Genomic DNA, 23223 nt, shown 5'->3' on the forward strand with positions numbered 1-23223 from the left:
ACCTCAGTTAAAATGATTTTTAACCAAGAGACAAGTAATAATGAATGCTGGCAAAGATACGGAGAAAGGGGAAACTTTGTACACTGTTGGTGGGAATGTAAATTAGTACAATCACTGTGGAGAACAGTTTGGAGGTTCCTCAAAAAGCAAAACTAGAATACCATATGATCCAGCAATCCCACTACTAGGTATAAACTCAAAAGGAAGGAAATCAGTATATCAAAGAGATATCTGCACTCTCTTGTTTATTACAGCACTGTTCATATTAGCCAAGATTTAGAATCAACCTAAGGCCTAAGTGTCCATCAGCAGATGAATGGTGTATTAGTTTGTTCTCACGCCGCTAATAAAGACATACCCATGACTGGGTAATTTTAAAGGAAAGAGGTTTAACTGACTCACACTTCAGCACGGCTGAGGAGACCTCAGGAAACTTAACAATCATGGTGGAAAAGGAAGCAAACACATCCTTCTTTACGTGGTAGCAGCAAGGAGAAGTGCCGAGCAAAAGGGGGAAAAACCCGTTATAAAACCATCAGGTCTCGTGAGAACTCACTCTCTATCATGAGAACAGCATGAGGATAACCACCCCCATGATTCAATTATCTCCCTCTGGGTCCCTCCCTCAATACATGAGTTTATGGGAACTACAAGATGAGATTTGGGTAGGGACACAGCCAAACCATATCAAATGGTAAAGAAAATGTAGTCCATATACACAATGCAGTACTGTTCAGCCATAAAAAAGAATGAGATCCTGACATTTGCAAAAATATAAATAGAACTAGAGGTTCCATGTTAAGTGAAATAAGCCAGGCACAGAAAGACAAATTTCACGTTTTCACTCATTTGTAGGAGCCAAAAATTAAAACAATTGAACTCATGGAGATAGAGAGTAAAATGATAGTTACCGGAGGCTGGGGAGGAAAGGAAAGGGGGATAGTCAATGGGTACAAAAATATAGTTAATTAGATAGAATGAATAATATCTAGTATTTGATAGCACAATAGGGTAACTACAGTCCACAATAATTTATTGTACATTTAAAAATAGCTAAAAGAATATAATTGGAATGTTCATAACACAAATGATAAATGGTTAGTACACATCGTATGCCTATATAAAAATATCTTATGTACCCTATAAATATATACACCTACCATATACCCATAAAAAATAAAATGTGGCCAGGCATGGTGGCTCATGCCTGTAATCCTAGCACTTTAGGAGGCCGAGGCTAGCGGATCACTTGAGGTCAGGAGTTCAAGACCAGCCTGGTCAACATGGCAAAACCCTGTCTCTACTAAAAATACAAAAATTGGCCAGGCGCAGTGGCTCACTCACGCCTGTAATCCCAGCACTTTGGTAGGCTGAGGCGGGCAGATCACGAGGTCAGGAGATTGAGACCAGCCTGGCTAACACGGTGAAACCCCATCTCTACTAAAAATACAAAAAAATTAGCCGGGCATGGTGGCAAGCACCTGTAGTCCTAGCTACTTGGGAGGCTGAGGCAGGAGAATGGCGTGAACCTGGGAGGCGGAGCTTGCAGTGAGCTGAGAATGCACCACTGCATTCCAGCCTGGGCAACAGAGTGAGACTCCATCTCAAAAAAAAAAAAAAAAAAAAAAAAAAAAAGCCAGTCTTGGTGGCCCGTGCCTGTAGTCCCAGCTACTTGGGAGGCTGAGGCAGTAGAATCACTTGAACCTGGGAGGCAGAGGTTGCGGTGAGCCAAGATTGTGCCACCACACTCCAGCATGGGCGACAGAGCAAGACTCCATCTCAATAAATAAGTAAAATAAAATGTGAAAAAAGGCAACCTACAGATTGGGAAAAAGTATTTGCAAGCCATATATCAGATAAGGGGTTATTATCTAAGATTTATGAATAACTCATACAACTCATTAGCAGGAAAATATGTAACCCAATTTAAAAATGGGCAACGAACTTGAATACCCATCTCTTTTGTATCTCAAAAAAGATGAAAATGTCCAACAGGTATATAAATAGTGCTGAACATCACTAATCATTTTATTTGCATTCAAATGAAATCAAAACCATTATGTGATGCCACCTCACTCCTCTTAGGATAGCTGTTATCAAAAAACAAGAGATAAGTGTTGGTAAGGGTGTGCAGAAAAGAGAACCCTTGTACCCTGTTAATGGGCATGCAGATTGATGCCTCCATAATGGAAAACAGTATGAAGATTCCTAAAGAAATTACAAATAGAACCATCATAAGACCCAGCAATCCTTCTTCTGGGTATGTATCCAGAGAAAGTGAAATAACCTGGGTATCCATAAATGGATGAATGAATAAAGAAACAGAAAGATAGATTATGTGCAGTAGAATATTATTCAGCCTTTAAAAAGGAGGAGATCTTGCCATTTGCTACAACATGAATGGACCAGGAAGACACTTTGCTGAGAGAAATAAGCCAGACACGGAAAAGTATTGCATGATCTTAATTATATGTGGAATCTTTAAAAAAATAATAAAAGTCAAATATATAGAACTGGAGAATAAACTCATGGTTAGTGGTTACCAGGGTTGGAGTATAGGATAGGAAATCATGTGTAGGTCAAAGGATACAAAGTAGCAATTACGTAGGATGAACAAGTTGAAAGATCTAACTGCAGTATTAGGACTATAGTTAATAACCCACTCTTGCCCTGGAAGGTGGTGGTAGGGATGCTGGTTACTATGTGAAATAATGAATATGCTAATTTGTTTCACTATAGTAACTCTAACTCTCTCTCTGTCTCTCTGTCTCTCTCTCTCTCTCCCTCTCCCTCTCCTCATAACACGCTCTATACCTTAAATATACACAATAAAATTTATTTTAAAAAATTGACTTTGTCTGGACTGAACAAATCATCTACATTTTTTATTATTATTATTATTTTTAGTCTCACTCTGTCACCCAGGTTGGAGTGCAGTGGCGCGATCTCTGCTCACCGCAACCTCCACCTCCCAGGTTCAAGTGATTCTCCTGCCCCAGTCTCCCAAGTAGCTGAGATAACAGGCACAAGCCACCACACCCGGCTAATTTTTGTATTTTTAGTAGAGACGGGGTTTCACCATATTGGCCAGGCTGGTCTCGAACTCCTGACATCAGGTGATCCGCTTGCCTCAGCCTCCCAAAGTGCTGAGATTACAGGCATGAGCCACTGCCCCATGTATTATTTTTCATTAGTGAGTTTTACTACATTAAGAGTTTCTTATTGATCTCAATACTCTCTCTTTCAGAAAACTCAGTAGTTGAAGATCCAGATATATAAGCAAGATAAATTATCAAATATAATACAGCTCTTCCTAAAGAATTTAAACAGATTTATTTTACAAATAATTTTATAACTAGATTTTCAGAAATGTATCTGTGTTCTAAAATTAGGAACTTTTTAGTTAGAGCAGGTATTATGTGAGTGTTTAATTAATTTTAAATTCTTCATATGCAGGCCTTCATTTGTATGTTGGGTTAAGGTTGACTATCTGACATCACTTTCCAAACCTCGCCCTTACCAACAGCTTGGGGGCCCTTGTTGGGGGCCCTTGACAAGTCTCCCCTGTGAAGGAACTCATAATTACTTTATAGAATTTAGAACAACAGGTGAGAGATGATCCAAGACAAATGTATACTTTCTCTCTTGTCAATGCTATTTCCCCCAACACCTTGGTGTGACCAGAGTTTACAGAGGCGGCTTTTAGCACCCCAGCTGCTGCTGCAAATGCAGCTTCTGTTCTGCCATCCCTAGCAAGACCATGGTAGAATTCTGAATCAATGAATCCTCTGTTTTCAGCCCCTCTCCCTGCCAGATAAAGAGCTCTATACTCTAGAAAAGGGTAGTATAGGTTGATAACCATGATGATGGGATTAAACAGTTTTTTAAAATCGTCAAATTAAAGGAGATGTTGGGGCACTGAAGAGAAAAACAGTGAGTTTTAGGGTGGGAGTGGGAGTAGTTGAGGAAAGCTGGGGAGAGTTTTATGGGGAAGATGATGTTTAAGCTGGGCCTTACTTTATTAATGGAATTTCAGTAGGCGGAGTTGGAGAAGGTGGGGAGACAAATGATGAAACGTCCTGGCCAAGAAAGCATTTGTAAGTTGTTAGGAATAGGAAATTGTTCTTTGTGGCCACAGAATAGGTTCATAAAGTGGAAGAAACAGAAATTAAATCTAGAAAGGTAGATTGAGCCTTTAGTGCCAGCACATTCTTTAGGAGGTTGAAAGTCATTGATGGATTTTGAACTTGAGAGTGATGTCCTCAGAGCTTGGCTTTAGGAATATTTCTTTGCTGGCCATGTGTAAAATAAGTGCTGGAGACAGAGAGCAGGCAATTAAGTTGTTTTTATCATCTAGGTGCAAAGTCTTCTTGCTCCTGAACTAGAATAGTGGGAGTGTTAATAGAAAGGAGGGGATGGATTTGAGGCCCAAAGTGAATTTCCAGTCCCCAGCAGGCTTTGTGTTTTTGTACACTGTAATCCTTAAAGATATTCACAGCGTGTTTCCTGTGATTCTCTCCCCAAACCAGAATCAGCTAGGAAGTAATTACACTTTGTAATTAGCATCCTTTCCTGGCAGCAACACACAATACAGTAAGGTGTCATGTTTTGGGGACTTAGCAAGACCATCCTAAGGATGTATTCTTACCCAATAAACAGGCTGAAGTTTAGGGGAGCAACCACATGAAATGCTTCCTGGCTGGCCCTCTAGCAGATTGGTGGATTAATGTGGACAGCAAGTGCCCACCAAGCCCTTTCTTCTGGGGAGTGACCAGGTTGAGGAGTTCAGGTATCCCAAGGTTCTGGCTCTAGCCAGTTGGGCTGTGAATAAAAAACAACATGTTGAGCTCTGTACAGATGATATAAGTAGGTACTTATACCCAATAAGCACGGCACCCTGCATTGTGGAAGTCAGAGGCAAGAGGGATGCTCCTGAGAGGCCTACGGCCTAGTTGGGGTTCCAGTTAATATGCCTGAAGCGGAAAACAAATCCTAGCCCACATTGGAATGATTGCAAATGACATACTGTATTGTTAGAGACCTTTCTGTCTCTTGCCTTCCCACCCTGCCCTCCATCACATACAAACACAGTCTGCGTTTTGAATAATTTTTGCTGTATCTGTTTACCAGCAGTGATGTGATTGGGCTTGTTTCTGTGAATTAGAAAGTTTAGATTCCTCCCTCAGTCATCTCCCTTTTACCCTTTTACCCCCTTTCAATCTGACCTAGAGCCATAAAATACTTCTGCCTGCCTGCCTGCAGTTCTGTTTGTATGAATTAAGTCGACAGGATAAATATTCACATTCCCAACTACAGGCTGAAACAATGTTTGACTGTTCTGCCCAGTGAGTCGAGAAAAAAGGGGGGCCTGACATCACCCTATACTGTACATTCCCGGCATAGATCATTTATTTAAGTCCCTGAAAAAATACAGATGTTTTACCAGTCGAAATAAAATCCTGTGTAAACACTAAGGAAAATGTGGCACTGACTTAGCTTTGGGGGTTGAAGCAATGCGGGGAGAAAACTAGGCAAAATGGCAAATACAGAAATTTTATACTTGGCTGAAAGTGATAGGGTCAAAAATATTCACCTGTAGTCTGCATGCAGCAAGGAAAAACATAGCATTTACTTTTAAGAAAATACAGTTGCAAAAGTGGACAGGTTTTTTTATCTTCAGAATTTGAGGTTTTTAATGATTACGATACATTTACCCCATTTATATCTGACCTTTGAAATGAGCATCTCTTTTCTTATTGGAGTTGTCTTTTTCATAGCCTGTCTAACCTTGTCCTGTTATTGATGGATCCTGCTGGTTTCTGGAGCTCAGCTGCTGTTGATTTTATAAGGGGGAAAATTGCCTGGAAGCCATGCTTGGTGAAGAGAAAAACCCATCTCAGCGTTGCATTCCCAAACAACCATATATCATCTTGATCTTGTCTAACACAAGTTGCTATTTTAGTCCAGCAGCATAAACTAGGCATATTTTACTGGTGCAGTGTAAGTTTTTTCAGGGAACTGCCTCATGACTCTTTTTAGGCCCGTGGCATTTATTCAAAGAGCATTTCAAAGCTGCCAAAATGGACCCCATGCTTTGCACAGATGCTCAGGGCTCCCCTGAGTCTCTCTGTGTTTAGAGTGGAGGGGTGAGGGACAGAGGGTAACTGCTTCCAGGTTCTCCAGACTTCTCAGTTCCCCTCAAACTTTCATTAAGGCTTGCATCTCAGGGGCAAGAAATCAGCCTACTCACTGACACTCTCCTGCGGTGCATTCCCTGCTCCCTCCCAGCTGCTTCCATGACCACCCCCTCCTCAGGGCAGGGCTGACAGTCCCATCTCTTGGCAGCTCCATGCCCATGATAGTCATGGATGATGCTGTTGGCTTGTACTTGTTTGTTTCATAATGTGGTTTCCGTTTTTTTCTGATTGGGTCGTAACTATCTTAGGGCAACAAAGCTTTCTCCTGATTCTTGTGCTGATGACATGTATGTCCACCTCTAACCCTTCTCCAAGGGACCTATTACAGCTAGGGGTAAGCATCTGTCCTCTGCTTTTCACAGTGTGATTATTAATAGAGCTCCCTTTTGTCCCTGAAGAATTCTTTTTTGCGACATAAATTACCCTAAGTGAAGCAGTCATCACACGGATATTCCCAAGCAAACTCATTAATTCCCCTCCCTCATTCTCAAGCCTGCTGTAGATTCTCTTATGATCTCCATCTTGAAAGATGCCCCTTGTTCACCAGCTGCCCAAGTTAAGAGGCTCTTTCCTGCGGCTTAACTCCATGTCTAAAGCAGTTGCCAAGCCCTGCCTCTGCAGCCCGCAGAAGCTCTCTCAAATGTATCCTTTCCTCTCCTTCCATTGCTGTTTTAGTTTAGATTGGGGTGGAGTAGAGATGTCACAAAATCAGAATCCTACCCGTGCCAGGCAGGTAAGTGAACCAAAGCAGGGGATGAGTATAAACACAGGGGCTCTCTGCCCATTCTTTGTTTTCAAACTTTTAGTAGAGATTTGGGTTCAGTAAGTATTTTATTTTTTTCTTGATTCTCCAAAAGTTTAAAACAAACAGAAAAGCCTAAGAGCTTTGATAAATGGCATTGACCCTCTGTCTTAGTGATTAGAGTAACAGGCAATAGTAATAGTGGTGACAGTGGTGGTCTAGCGAGTACAGTTCTCATCTCTGGGGCCAGCTCCTGCTGCTCAGCTCCGGCCAGGTGACTGTTTGCCCTACAGGAAGGTGGGCCGCTATAGCCAGATCTAATTTTTCAAAATGGAAATCAGGATGACTTCAATGTGAAATCTCCCAATTCATAAAGGTTGATTTAAAAGTACTGCGTGGGCTAAATAAAACATCTGCAGCCACTTTTGGCCCATAGGCTATTGGTTTTGAGCCGCTGGTTTTAACCCTCACCTCCTCTTGTCTAGACTACTGCAGTAGTCCTGGGCATTCCACCCCTTCTGCTGTGACCTCCACACTGCCCCTGGCTTTTCTCTCCAAATTACAGATCTCATCACCCAACAGCACTCTCTGAAGAAATCTTTGCCGTCCGCAGAATAAAGTACACATTCCATGACGTTGCCTTTAAGGTCTTTCTCTGACTAGACCCGACTCTTTTCTCCAGCTGTGTCTCCCACCACCCTGTGCACACCCTGGCTGTGCTCTGCGCACACAGGACTACTTGCTGTCCCCTGAATAGTACCAATATTTTTAAAAATTAAGAGACTATTTTTAGAACCATTAGATTTATGGAAAAATTGAACTGGTAATACAGAAGGTTCCCAAATATTTTTCTCCTCCCCACCTCCTTCCCCCAACTTTCTCCCACTATGAATGTCTTGCATTTATGTGGTACATTTGTTACAATTAATGAAGCAGTATTTACACATTGTTATTAACTGAAGTCCATAGTTTAAGATTCACTCTTTTTGTTGGCATACCAATATTTTAATACCCTTAAAATGTGTTTTAATTGTTTTCACTGCTTGCATACCCTTCCCTCGATTCTGGCAAGACTGTTTTTAAGGCCACATACGCATATCACTCTTTCTGCAAAGTCTTCTCTGACTGTTTATTTTTGGAATGGGGCTGGAAGGGAGGGAGCAGACAGAATGTGGAAAAGAATCAACATTGTTATCACTTCCCTAGTGCATGCCTAGTAGTATATATATTCTTTTAAATCTCTCTACAGTCCTACAAGTTAGATATTATAGGCCATTTACCATGGAGAAACAGAGATTAAGTTGCCCAAAGCCGCAAAACTGATAATTGGTTTACACCTATCTCTGCCCGGCTCCAAAATCCACGCTTTTCCACTTTCCCATGAGGCTGGATTCTTAGCGCTAATCTAGCCTTCCTGCCTCCAGCATCAGATGAGGCATCCACTGGGGTGAGGAGTACAGCGTGATTCAGCTCTCCGTTCCACTCCAGACACAGAAGTCGGCACTACAATAGCTCACCAAACCCAAGGGAATGTGTCCTAAAGGAGTGAATATAGGAAGAAGCACCAAATACCAACATCGTTTTTATTTGGCAAATGCTTGTTGAATTCCTACAGTGCATCAGACTTATTGGAGGGGGAGGTCAAGCATAAAACCAAAAGTGATGACGATGCTGCCATGCAGGTTGTAAATCATGACCAGGCAGAGTCAGGAAAGCTATTGATTTTTCATGTCTCCGTGACTAGAATGTAAGCTACAGGAAAGCAAGGAACTATCTAGTCTCTGCTGCAGCCCATTGGACAGTGCCTGGTAATAAGAGTTGTTTAATAAATATTTGTTGACAATGTTTGGATTCAGTTGCCAATTTAGGACACATCAAATGACACTGAAATTCTGAGTTCTCGTGTGTGTTCAATTAATCATCCTCCTTGGTTCTGGCAGCTTTGGTTTCTCTGTGCTTCGTTCAGCACAGGCCTGGGCCTGACTACTTTCTTAGCCTCAGAATTCTTTGGGACCAGAACTTTAGGAAAGTGAGGAAGAAAGAGTTGCCTTGCTGCTTGCCATCCTTTAAGAGCTGATGGACAAACTGCCCTTCTTGGGAGCTGCTGGAGCTCCTGAGTCTGACCTTGATCAAATCCTAGTTTCAAAGGGCCTGGCCTTATACCTGGACCTCATGCCAAAGGATGGTCTCATTTTTCTTGAACCCAACACACTAAATGTCTATGAGGTTAGTTGTGTATTCAAATATTTTTATTTTCTTAAAGAAAAATATCTCAAAAACACTAACCTGTTTCATACAATTGCTTATAAAACTTTCTTTCCTTTCTCCTTCCCCTGTCTTCTCTTCTCCCTCTCCTTCCCTGCCCAATTTTTTTCCTTGACTTCTCTGACCCTGGCCCTTTGACATGCTTATTTCCACCACAGTTCTTTTCAGCGTACCTGTCTCTCTTTTGTCTCGTGTAAATAGATCGCTCTCCATTCCTGGTGAATAACCAGGATCACAATTGTCTGGTTTGTACCCAATGTGACAGAATTGTAGGCTGATTTTCATAAACCAGAGCTACCAAGCGTTTCAAAAACAGTCTTGTTTTTGCCAAGTAAGGTGAGCAAATATAGGACTAAGTTTAAACATCCATCAGGAGTTATTTTTGAAGTGATTGCTTCTAAATGAGAAGCATTTGAAAATCTCACAGATTTCTTTACAAGTAAATTCCAAAGTCATGTATTTTGCTGGTGTCTGCTGATTAATTGCGATCCTGTGACACCATGAAAAGCCCTGGTGGTTGGTTTTGTGCAGCTGTAGAGAAAAGTAAAGCAAAGCCCAGTGACTTTGCCAGCTCTTTCAGGACAGTGGGGATTCAGGCTGAGGGAGGTATTTTTTCCCTCTGGCAGTCACCACATAAGAACAGAAGCTCCAGCCAGACCCATTGCTCCAGACTCCACGACGGGTGGTTTGGGTCCCTGCGGGGGTGTGGTGAAGGCATGACATTTGATCTGTTGCTTCTGAAATAACAGATCCATTATTAGAGAAAGCATTTTCAGTCTCCACATTGGGACTTGTGTGCACTCTCCTGTACAGTTACTTCTGTTTAGAAGAAATTTATTTTGATTCTCTAAACAGAAGGTGCTTGGCATGTATTTGTTGTTGGTGATTGCAGACGTCTGACCCAGTAAAACCTGCCAGCTTACCCATTTAGGGTCTGATGACTCTGGATTGATTTTATCTGGCCTTTTCTGTTTCTCATTACTCCCTTCCATATCTAACTCTCAGTTATTTCACTATTGTCAGCCCCTTGTTGATAGGAGAGAAAGAGAGGAAAACGTTGAATCTGGTTACACAGAAAGAGTCATTCACAGCTCTAGAGAAGGATATAATAGGGAAAGAAAACAGATGTTATTAAAATAGACTTTCAGAGTTCTTAGTGTGTTTATCCATGCTTACTTTGCTGCACCCGTCTCTTCCTCTCGATTTAGATAAGGAGGCTGGAGACTGAAGGATTTCTCTTGACATGCATTTTTCTCCTTGGCACTAGCCAAGGTCAAAAGATCTCATTTATGCTCTTGTCCTTATTCTTTGTCTGCTATAGATTTGTACTCCTCACAGAGGCCTTGCGGATTTCATTGCTGAATCCAGTACATACATACATGCATACGTGCATATACATGAGTATCCTTGTGTAAATGGGGCACGTCTTCATTGCCGCATTCACTCCTAATATCGAAGGGATGATCTGCTAAAAAAAAAAAAACCCTAAATAGTTACAAACATCACTGCCCAGTATTTGCTAAGGCAAGAATTAGTTTGACCTACTTCTTTAGCCAAGACTGTTCTAATGAACTCAGACATGTAAACCAGTTTAGACTCTCAATGTATTTTTCTTTAAATTTAAGACTTTGACTTTAAAAGGCACATTTTATTTTCATGTGTTACAGCCAACATAAAGATGTTTGCATTTCTTTGCTGAAATCAGTGTATAGGTTGTTTGTAACTAATAACCTCTTGTGGCAGATGATTGTTGGGCCACAGTCATCAGTTTTGGGGATTGTGTGAGAAACCTATAACAAGGTATGGATTAGGGACTTGGGTTTCTCGCCACTGCTACATCCTCCGAAACCAACATGCCTTTCTGCAAAGAGACCGAGCTACATTCTGCAGGTGTCTGTTTTCTTTGAGGGGAACATTTTAAGGAAACTTAAAAGGGAGGAACTGAGCGTTTAGGAAAAATATATTTTCACAGCAGGATTTTTTTTTCTTTTTTGGTTTAGGTTTTTCATTTGTTGCAAGCCTACTCAGACTCCAAACACAGAACGAATTCAGACTTCCAGCACGAGCTGACTGACATCACTGTTTGTACCAAAGCCAAACTCTGGCTGGCCAAGAGGTATGTTAAAATCCCACATGAGCAAGGAGTTATCAGGGGTTAGAAATACATTTGAGAATTGCTGTTTCTAGTTGTGGGGAGTTTTAAAAGTCATTGGCATGAGTTTTCTAAACTTATTGGAGTATTTATCCTTTTAGAACTTTGGGTTGTGGTAAAGAAAGAAAAATATTTTCTGGACGATTTTTCTAAAACTGCTAAGTGACTGAGGGGCATGTAATATGGCTTTTTATCTGCCCACCAATCAGCTTGTTTTTGTTGAAACCTGCTGTGTGCCCAGTCCTGTGTTAGATATTATAACAATGAAAGTCAGTAATTGACTAAATCATGTGGTACAGACTCTTAGGTGCCATGGCAACTCAGAGATTAGAGATTGCTGTAGGCTTGAGCAGGCACTGAGGGACAGATAGAGTGTGAATAGCAAGAGGGGATGGAAGTTGCCTTTCTTAGGTGGGTAGTAAGGTAGCTTGAATAAGCAAGGCAAAAAAAGAATAGAAACATATTTTTCATCCTTGCCATTGTTAGTTTATCCTGGAACTTAGAACATTTACTGTGTGAAAGATGAAGGAGTAAAAGGAATTTCTCATATAATATACAGGGAGTCCTCTCTGTAACGCCATGTTCAAAATCTGTGTTGCAGGACTCTAGTGGTGGTAGAATAGTGTTAACTGCAAAGGTCCCCGGAGGTCCTCTGTAAGTTCCACCAGAGTAGCTCCAGAAGAGGCACATGTGTTAGTGTTACCACCTTTCCTGCCATAGTACACGTATTTAATTAAGAGTCAGTTTATTGGCCGAGTGTGGTGGTTCATGTCTGTAATCCCAGCACTTTGGGAGGCTAAGGCAGGAGGATTGAGCCCAGGAGTTCAAGAACAGCCTGGACAACATAACAAGACCCCATCTCTACGAAACAATGACAACGACAAAAATTAGCTAGGTATGGTGGTGCATGCCTATAGTCCCAACTACTTGGGAGGCTAAGGCAGGAGGATGGTTTGGGCCCAGGAGTTTAAGGCTCTAGTGAGCTATGATTGCACCACTGCACTCCAGACTGGGTGACAGAGTGAGACCTTGTTTCAAAAATAAATAAATTTCTGATGCTTAGAGTTTGAGAAACAAACAAGTGAAAAAAAAAGTATATTGGCTGTCTAAGGTAGAAGCCTCTCTTTTTTATTTTTCAAAAAGTATGCTTTTGGCCACTTTTGTTGGGCTCTCTACCTTCTATGACAAGTCAAGTAATGGGCTGTGTGAGGCTCTTAAATCAGTTTAATTCAACAAAGCATTATTGAGCGCAGGCTATGTGCTAGCCTTTGTGTTAGGAGATGTAGGAATACAAAAATATAAAAGAGCTAGTCCTGGCTCCAGGGACTTCCAGGAAGTGAGAAAGATGTGTATAAGTAATTTTCATCTGGTGTATATTAAGTATTATAACAAATGTCTGTAGTAGGTACAGCAGTACCCCAGAAGAGGGGTGAGAGAGGGCTGACATCAAACTGGCCATCAAGAGTGAGCCAGAATTTTACCAAGTGGCTAAGACAGGTAGGGGAATTCCAGGCTTAGATAATAGCATAGGCAGAGACACAGCAATATGAAACGGCACTGTAGGTTTGAAGAACCATAAGGAAGTTAGCCCTCTGCAACCTAAAGTGTAAGGCACAAGTGGCAGAGAATGGGGCTCAGGAAATATGCCCAGGCCACACAGTGAAAGCTCCTGTAAGAAACCTTTTGGTGAAGGAGCCAGTGGTGGATTTCCCAATGTGTGAATGTGTGTGTTTCAATTATTGTCTCAACATTAATAACTTTGGACAGGGATATTGATGGAGAAATTATCTTGTGTCTGAAATGCCAGTAAAGTTATTGGGAGCCTCTCATTTTTAGTCTGTTAGTCTATTCTCCCTTTTTTTTAGACAGGGTCATGCTCTGTCACCCAGGTTGGAGTGCAGTGGCGCTACCACAGCTCACTGTAGCCTTGACCTCCTGGGGCTCAGGTGATCCTTCGGCCTCAGTCCCCTGAGCAGCTGGGACTACAGCCACACGCCACTATGCCCGGCTAATTTTTGTGGGGTTTTTTGGTGGAGAAGGAGTTTCAACAGGTTGCCCAGGCTGGTCTCCAACTCCTGGGCTCAGGTGATCCACCTGCCTCGGCCTCCCAAAGTATTGGGATTACAGGTGTGTGAGCCACTGCACCCAATCTGTTTTCTCCATTTTATTTAGAGAGTAGGAGTTGCTTACCCATAAAGTGTTTACCCAAGCCTAGTACCATTTGCCTTCTGTGTGGCTCTTAGCATCCCAAAGATACATATCACATCAGTACCCTCAGCTGTTTGCCAGGTAATAGGCCACTTCTTCCTACCTGTTATTTCTGGGGAGCAAGAAGTCAGGGGAGCAAGAAGTCAGAGGTTTTATCCTCTGAAACCTGCTTCTAGCCAGGACTGTCCCAAGTATCCTAACACTCTAGTTCTTAAAGTGCTGTAAGGAAGGAGTTTGTGTCCCCTTAGCTTGCTACTCCTTCATGCATCTCATAGAAAGTCATTATCCACTGGCTTCCTGAGTCCATTACCTCTTGTTGGATGAGATGGAGGAGATGGAGCAGCAGGCCAGCCATTGAGTGGACCTTCATGTTGTGCAGTGCCTGGAGATGGCTGACAAAGCTGTCATCAGCTTCCTCTGCAGCTAAGAGGAAGAGAAGTTCTCCTGGCCTTTTCAAACCTGTCCTGTGGTCCCTATTGCTGTTTTCTAATTGGGCTTTCCATTCTCCTTCCTTCTGCTCCCCACCCCACTTCTGATTTTTCTCCGTGATTTTCCAGCTCTAGAAGACAAAGGAATGAATCACTGCAATTTACTGGGTTTCCACCTTCCTTGCCCAGAATCTAGGAAAGCCACTTTTCTGTTTCCAGTACAGTCAACTCTCTATTATCCAAGTGTGAACTTTCCGCTTTGTGGGTGGTCTGTAAATGGTTCCTAACACCAGGCTTCCTTTTGCTCCCCAGCACACTTTTACAAGTGTTAATCAGGATGTGTTCAGAGCCTGAAATAGAGTTTAGAAGGAAAACATACTGCCAGACAGCACAATGCATTCCAAAGCTATGTATCAGTTTTTCTATATTATCCACATCATTGACAGGATAACTTTGAGGTTCCTAAATAGCAAATTATAGAACTGGGTATAAGTGATGAAGCCTCGGTGTCACATGCCTGCCCTGTCCCTGAGGTCCTCTTGTTCCGGGAGTTGTCTGTCTATACTAGTTAACTCCATGCTCAGACGAACCCCCTCTCGTCCTAGCGGTCCCTTCTCAGAACATACCCCTGTCTTTACTTTCTCACCTGCCTTTCCCATGAAGATATTACAGTGCAGAGTATTCCAAATTCAACTACTGAAGAGGCTTTTTTATGTCCCTGGTAATTTACACATGAAAGAAGAATAAATGTTCCTTTGAGTCTACTAAGGATTTTCTGTATCTTTTGAATATAAGCTATGAAAAATTAATGTTTTTGCAAAGAAAAAAATGTTGCCTTAAATTTTAACACCGACACCCTTTTCCTTCCATAATTTATTTGATCATTAGCCTGAGTTTGTTCAGTCCCATAAGTACAGAAATGCTAGTGGATATGTATTTGTCCTTTTGTTCTCAAAGAAAGTTTTTAAAAAATTGATTGGCTCTATTGGATAACCAATTCAGTCTTTAAATTTTGACTCTGAAATTGAGGGAACATAAAATGAAGACTTTTGTCCTATATTTGTGTTTTGACTTTGCAAGATTAATAGGGATTTATATGAGGTGATTAAGCAATAGCCATGGAGTTGTTGGGGAATTTTTGGTGATGAATGGTCAGCTGGCAACGTGGCTTCAGGAAAGGACTGGGCTTCTGCTCTTACAAGCTGCTTTTCATTCCAAGATGTCAAAGCCTTAATGGAAATCAGCTCATTAATCCTTCAAGTCCTTTCCTTCCTCTTTTCCTCCACCCCTCCCTTCTTGATCCAGTTTACCGTCTGTCTCATAGGTCTAAAGCAGTTCACTAATTACCGAAAGAAAACTAAACTGACCTAGACCAGAAATGAAATGAGAGTAGCCATCTAGTAGGGGTCTGCTGCTGGCCTGGAAAGGATGGCAGTGGGCATCATGAGAGAGGAATCACCCAGTCTGATGACACTCATGCTAATTACAAAAACTTTTTTTTTTCAAGTTTTTTTTTTTCTTTTTCTTTTTATTGATGAGGTCTGTGCTGGACTTGAACTCCTGGGCTCAAGCAGTCCTCCCACCAGAGTCTTCCAAGTAAGCCAGGATTACAGACATGAGCCCCATGCCCTGCCACCCTTGGTATTTGCAGATTCCAGCTCTGCTGTCCCAGCTAGATCGCTTATTTACTTTGGCTGAGAGTTGTAATTAGTATTATATTAGGCTTAAATTTTTCAGAAGTGAATTTGGCTATCTTGTTTCTCCTTCTTTGGTTATAAAAGAAAAAAAATAAGTGTGTATGTGTATGTTTGTATATTGCATGTGTGTTTCTTTTAGTAAACTTAGTGAACTAAATGGACTAGTCAGGGCTGGGTGTGGTGGGTCATGCCTATAACCCTAGCACTTTGGGAGGCCAAGGTGGGTGGATCACATAAGGCCAGGAGTTTGAGACCAGCCTGGCCAACATGGTGAAACCCAGTCTCTACTAAAAATACAAAAAATTAGCTGAGTGGTGGCACACGCCTGTAGTCCCAACTACTTGGGAGGCTGAGGCATGAGAATCGCTTGAACCTGTGAGGCGGAGGTTTCAGTGAGCTGAGATCACGCCACTGCATTCCAACCTGCGCAACAGAGAAAGACTCTGTCTCAAGAAAATGAATGAATGCATGCATGCATGCAGTGGATGTGATAACCAGAAATAAATATGTGCCCTACTAAAATTTTTTCACCGTTTTTCCCTTCGTTGTTGTATCCTATATGCTTATCATAGAAAATTAGTCAAGTACAAAATTTGGAAGAGAGTAAAAGTCTATTCTTACCACAATCTGTAAATCACTATTATTGGTTAAGAGTTGTATGTAATTCCTTCATCTTTTTTCCTATGCTTTTTTTTTAACTTTGTCAAGGCTATACTGTATATGTAAATTATAGCTTCCTTCCTTTTTCACTCGACAGTATCATGAGAGCATTTGTTATTATTTCAAACTCTTTATGATACAGCTACTTTGGAAAACAGTATATTTCCTCAAAAAATTAAAAATAGAATTACTATGTTAATCCAACAATTCCAGTTTTGAATACATACCCAACAGACTTGAGAGTGGAGTCTCAAAGAGGTTTCCGTAGCAGCATTATGCACAATAGCTAAAACATGGAAACAGTTCAGGTGTCCATTAATGAATGATGAATGGATAAACAAAATGTGGTGTATACATACACCAGAATATTACTTAGCTTGAAAAAGGAAGGAAATTCCAATATATGCCACAACATAGATGAACCTTGAAGAAATTATGCTAAGAGAAATAAGCCAATCACAAAAAGACAAATACTATATGATTCTACTAATACAAAGTACATAGAGCAGTCAAGACCTAGAGATAGAAAGTAGAATAGTGGTTGCCAGGGGCTACGGAGAGGAGGGAATAGGACATTGTTTAATGGATATAGTGTTTTAATTTTACAGGATGAAAAGGGTTCTGGAGGCTGGGTACAGTGGCTTAGAGCTGTAATCGCAGCACTTTGGGAGGCCAAGGTGGGCAGATCACTTGAGGCCAGGAGTTCAAGACCAGCCTGGCCAACATGGTGAAACCCATCTCTACTAAAAATACAAAAAATTAGCCAGATGTGGTTGCGCACACCTGTAGTCCCAGCTAGTTGGGAGGCTGAAGCAGGAGATTCGCCTGAACCTGGGAGATGGAAGTTGCAATGAGCCGCGATCGTGCTACTGCACTCCAGCCTGGGCAACAGAGGGAGACTCTGTCTCAAAAAAAAAAAAAAAAAAGTTCTGGTGATTGGTTACACAACAATATGGATGTGCTTAACACTAGCAAACTGTACACTCAAAAATGGGTAAGATGGTAAAGTTTATATTATGTATATTTCACCACAATTTAAAACATTTTAATGGAAATTATTTAAAAGAAAATATACCCCATCACTCATCTGAAGTTATCATTGTCTTGACATTTTATGATAATTATTTCTTTGCTTTTCTTCCTAGTTTTACCACCTGTGCATCTCTAAAAATAAAATACTTTTGCCTATTTTTGAATTAAGAAAAAAAAAACTTTGAAAACATAATTTTTGAAGGTAGCATATTTTTGTCACCTGAATAATTACTCATTAAATTTACCTAACCATTGCTGGCATTCAGTTTGTTTCCCATTTTTTTAGTGTCATAGATGATGTTTCAGAAAAATCTTTGTACATGAGTGTGTGTGATTGTGGGTTATTGCCTTAGGTTTGATTTCCAGAAGTGGAATAAATTGGTCAAGGAGAAATGGAAAAAGTCTTGGTATACATTGCCAGATTGTTTTCTAAAAAAGTCCATCTGCCTACCAACAGTGCGTGAGAGACCTCCACCAAAATTTTAATTAAGATATAAAAAATTCAGTTAAAGAAACTTACGTTTTGATTGCTTGCTCTGTGCCAAGCTTCGTATGAGGAGATTTGTAAATATTCTTTCATTAACTCTTCTCAAAACTGCCTTAATAAAAAAAAATTTTCTACAGTGAAAACAACTGGGGAGACACACCACATGTCTGACAGCCATTGTAGTTAACATTTCAGCTTGGCATGAGTTAACAGATAAGTCAAACGGGTACAGATTGTTCTTCAGTTTTTACTTTCTATATTACCACACAGAAATGGCCCTGTATTAGCATTTTGTTTTATCTTCTTTAGAAGGAGTCTTCCCCTGGACCCTCCCTGGGGTGCTGCTCAGGCCTAGGCCTGCTGTGCACTGTCAGCCAGAGGGCTCAAACTGACAGTGCATTCGGGTCAGATTGGCCATAGTTGTGTTTTGTTTGACTTGTGGAGGATTTACATTTCTTTTTTTAAATGATTTGCTGACATTTTAAACTGAGGAAATTTCATAGTAAATCAAGATCTACAGCTTCTTTTGAAAAACTGGAAGATCTGGCACCAGCAGGCTCAAATTCCCACGTGGCCACAATGGGCCAGAGCTAAGTCCCAGCCTTCCTTCCTTGATGAGTGTACTCTGTGCTTCTGCACAGCCCCCGCCCAGCCACGTCTCTCATTAGGTTACCTGAGCACCCATGGAAACAGGAGTTTGTATCCCTTGCTATTGGCATTTATTAAGTAGCAGATTGGCTGATGCTAGTTCTTAATGTTCATGGCCGCGTTTTTAGAATCATCTGGAGAAGTTTTAAAACCTGTGATGCCAGGCCCCACCCTCAGAGTTTCTGATTCAGATATTTTAAGTTATCTCACTGGCCCTCAGAAGTACCATTTAAACCTGATACTGTGGTGTGGTTAATGGTTGATTGTTGTGGAGGCTTATGGCACTTTAAAAAAAAAATTGGGGACGGGTGTGGTGGCTCATACTTGTTACCCCAGCACTTTGGGAGGCTGAGGCAGGTGGATCACCTGAGGTCAGGAGTTCAAGACTAGCCTGGCCAGCATGGCGAAACCCCATCTCTACTAAAAATACAAAAATTAGCCAGGCATGGTGGCATGCACCTGTAGTCCCAGCTACTCGGGAGGCTGAGGCAGGAGAATCACTTGAACCCGGCAGGCGGAGGTTGCAGTGAGCCGAGATCACGCCACTGCACTCCAGCCTGAGCAACAGAGTGAGACTCTGTCTCAAAAACAAACAAAAAATCGTTTTTTTGAGAGACAGGGTTTCATTCTGTCACCCAGCCTGGAATGCAGTGGCATGGTCATAGCTCACTGCAGCCTTGAACTCCTGGGCTCAAGTTATCCTCTCACCTCAGCTCCCAAGTAACTGAGACTATAGGCGTGTGCCACCGGACCTGGCTAACTTTTTTTTTTTTTTTTTTTTTGAGATGGAGTCTCACTCTGTCACCCAGGCTGGAGTGTAGTGGCGTGATCTCGGCTCACTGCAGGCTCCACCTCTGGGGTTCAGAGGTTAAGTGATCCTCCTGCCTTGGCCTCCCAAAGTGCTGGCATTACAGACATGAGCCACCACACTCAGCCCAGTTTTATTAAGTTGAAGCTTAAATAGAATAACTATCCCTGTATTACTTCATTCAACAAATACCTATTGAGCCCTGCTGTATGCCAGGCCATATCAAATACTACAACTGTATATTAAAAGCACTACTTCAGTGTAAAGAGAGCAACAGAACAGTCTTATCAAATAGAATCATTGACCTAGAATTTTAGAACTGGAAGGAATCTCATGAAGTTTATTGTATTAAGAGTCTACTCTCACCCCTGTGCATGTGGAGTACTACAGCCCACAGAGGTTGGAGGATTTATCCGTTTTCACACAGTTCACCAGAATTAACATCCTACCTGACAACTACTAACATTTGTTGAGGGCTTAGCTCCCAGCACCTTATTGGGCTCTTTGTACTTGACCACACTGCCTCTATATATCCAGTGTTTTTATGTGAGGGTTTTGAATGGCAGTAATTTAAGCCTTCTCTAGAACAGTGATTCTCAGAAAGAAAATGTACACGTGAATCACCTGGGAATCTTATTAAAATGAAGACTCTCATTCACTAGGTCTGGGTGGAGCCTGAGATCCTCCATTTTGACCAGCTCCCAGGGGACAGAGTACATACCTTGAAGAGCCAGGGTCAGAGTGCCAGGCTCTATGATCTTCCAAATCTCCCATTTGAAATACTCCCATCCCCATTCCCTCATTCTCAAGGGCTTGTGACTGAGCTTGGAGCTACAGGAGAGGGCTGAGGCTACTGAAGGGATCAGCCCAAGATTCTCTCCCTACCCACCTGGGATGACCTGTGTTGAGGGGCTTCATGGCCCCAGGGCTCTCTATGGGAAGTCCATACTCTGTTGTCTGGGCAGCCATCCCAGTGGCCTAGTGCCCTGTGTGGGACCAGTGCTTTGTTGGCATGCAGTGTGTTTATCATTTTGAAGAATAACAGTCTGATATTCTGGTGAGAAAAACAGGCTCTCAGAAATACAAGACCAGGTTCCAAGGTTACAAGGAAAGCAACCTTGGGAATAAATTTTTTGCATGAAACAGTGCTGATGAGGGGAAGAGATGGTAGAGGGAGCTAATGTTTGTTGAAAGCCTGCTCAATGTACCAGACCTAATGACTTGCTACCCCAAGTTAATTCTAATAATCCATCCACTTCCCTGTCCAGCTTCCCTGTAAGTGTCCCTCACACTCCCATGCAGTCCTCCATGTGCCCTTTCATGTGTACCTCGTCTGCTTCTCCATCCCCCTCATCCATACTTCAGTCACTTTCCTGTCTCCTCCCCTGTAACCCCCTATCCATACTCCCATCTGTTCTTCTTTTTCTGTCTTACTTACTGGACCCCACTGAGCTGAGTGGTGTGCTCTTGGAGGGCCTGTGGATTTAAATGTATAAGGAAAATAATGCTTATAGACACAAAGCTGAGGCTTTTGTGTAGCAATCCCAGTTCTTCCCTAGGGGGTCTGTGGCCAGCTGCAGAAGTTCTGGTTTAGGATTCTGTTTTGCTTTACAACAGCTGAAAACAGCATTTATTTTCTAACCACTAAATTTATTCACACAAGAGACTACACTTCCCAGGCAGAAATACTGGGTTTTAGGTCTGCTTCCATTTTCCCACTGTCCTTTAGCTCCTTCCCAAATCCCTCATGGATTGGTCCCCTCCCAAAGAAAGAGATCCTTCTTTCGCAATGACTTGAAATAAAAAGAGGCCATAGCCTTTTGCCACAGCTGCAAGTTGCTGTTTCACTTCCGTGCCGTTGAAATGAATCCAGTCCAGGATGATTGTTAAAATATTCAGATGATCATGTGGCATTTTAAGGCTATCATTTGTGGTCCATGCCAAAATTTTAAGGGAAGCAAGTCTTAACAGGGATCGCTAGCCACACAGCAAGTTTCCAGGCATTGCTAGGGGTTATGTTTTGCCTTTTGGTTTGTTTCTTTTCTTTCTCTCATTTTTTCTTTTCTTTCTTTCCTTCTTTTTTTCTTTCAAAAAAAATGGATCCTCCTTTTTTTAATTTTAGAAAAAGTTATTTTTTTTTTTTTTTAGGAAAAAAATGGAAGAGGTAGTAACTGCTTTTCAATTCCTAGATTTTACTGGAAGAGAGAGGTTCTCATTGGGACCCCTCTTTAATCCTCCAGCACAGCCTGTTCAAAGTCACATGAGTCTCATGCAGATTTGAATGACGAGAGAAATGAAGTTGGTGTATTTTAAACCCAAGCATGCTGACATATGTTCACTTCCCTTTCAGACGTCTCAGGAGTGTCTAAGGTCATGGTATCTCCGGATGAGATCCTGTTTGCGTTTTTTAAATACAAAAGGAAACATTATCACATTTCAACCCAAGCCAGTGGGACAAGGTGCAAAACATTTTCTTCATTAAATATCCCTTTTACAAATACAGCCTCAAGTTTTAAAGGAATAAGCTGTTTGAGGAAAAGTGAAGTTTGAAAATATATGAAGTATTTCTTGTTGACAGACTGAGCTTATGGAAACTAGTCTGGGTAAAAGCAGTCAGAAGTGATCAATATATTACACTGGGCCTTTGAGCAAGTCGTCCAAGATCAAAGCTTCTTTATACTGCAGCGAGAAATAAAAATAGGCCTTTTACGCAACTGCACACACACCAAGAATTCAACCCCCAACTGCTGATGCTTTCTACTTTTTAAATATAGAAATCTGCAAACCTAACCTGGAGATGGCAGTTAGTTCAATAGAGGGCTCAGAAATCTCTGTCTTGTTCCACTTGTAGCTGTTGGCTTATTGGGGTGTTGCTGTTGGAAGATTTGGACAATGTTGTCATTGCTCAGCTTGCAAGGGAGTGCAGGCTTTAAGTGTCTTCAGCACATTCTCATAATATTATGTAAAGCCCTAATGTAGTGGGTTATTTTTTTTCCTTTAGCATGTAACATCTTCCATCTTTTGGATAAATTAACACCTTTGTTACCTTCATTGAGCCATTCTCAGTCAATTAAAGCCAATTCAGAGTCACAAATATTACAAGACAATGGTAGTAGGCACAGTGGGAAATATATGAATGAACGATAATTATCTCTGTTTCAGAAACCCCACAGGTAAGACAAGTATGGATTTAAATAACTATAAACAAGATTGTGTCAATGCTAGAATGAGTCAAAGTGTGTTGCAGAAGCAGAGAAGGGAGAAATAAATGCCAGCCTGTCAGGGTAGGGATGTCAAGGAAGTCTTCAGGAAGAGGGAGAAGTCTTTAAAGGATAGGTGAGTTTAATTATTAGATAAGGTTAATTTTTTAGCATGGTGGCATGGGCCTGTAATCCCAGCTTCTTGGGAGGCTGAGGCACAAGAATTGTTTGAACCTGGGAGTTGGAGGTTGCAGTGAGCCAAGATCGTGCCACTGCACTCCAGCCTTGGTGACAGAGCAAGATTCTGTCTCAAAAAAAAAAAAAAAGATAAGCTTAATTGTCTCAGATTGGAGACTGAGTAAAGTTATACTTGTATAGTACCTTTGTTGCCAAGTAAGTTGTGAAGGTCTCATTGCCCAAGTACACAAAAGGAATCTTAGTACAACGCCCAGCATTGTGGGAACCTAATTTTGTGTGTGTGTGTGTGTGTGTGTGTGTGTTAGATATATATAATGGAGTCTCTGTTGTCAGAGTTCAGTTACGGTTGAATCTAAATGAAAATTTAGACGGTGAAGCACATAGAAGTACATACAGTAAGTACAAGAGTTCAGAAAAGAATGTGGACTAAGATAGTCAAGGAAGGCCTTCTCAGAGGAGTTAGATATTTGAGATGGGCAGAAGAGCAGGGTGTGATTTGGA

At 41.5% G+C, this 23223-nt stretch overlaps 1 protein-coding gene across 18 annotated transcripts in view; it reads left to right on the plus strand.

Moving 5' to 3' along the window:
- Positions 1-23223, plus strand: part of THADA (THADA armadillo repeat containing) — a 369177-nt gene that overhangs the window by 248096 nt on the left and 97858 nt on the right. For all 18 annotated transcript variants that reach the window (XM_055242820.2, XM_063618104.1, XM_055242824.2 and 15 more), the window contains one exon: positions 11205-11320. In XM_055242820.2, coding sequence (XP_055098795.1) covers positions 11205-11320 — 116 coding nt within the window. The remainder of the gene's footprint in view (positions 1-11204; positions 11321-23223) is intronic.

Source organism: Symphalangus syndactylus, chromosome 14, assembly GCF_028878055.3.
Source record: "Symphalangus syndactylus isolate Jambi chromosome 14, NHGRI_mSymSyn1-v2.1_pri, whole genome shotgun sequence".
NCBI classification, from domain to species: domain Eukaryota; kingdom Metazoa; phylum Chordata; class Mammalia; order Primates; family Hylobatidae; genus Symphalangus; species Symphalangus syndactylus.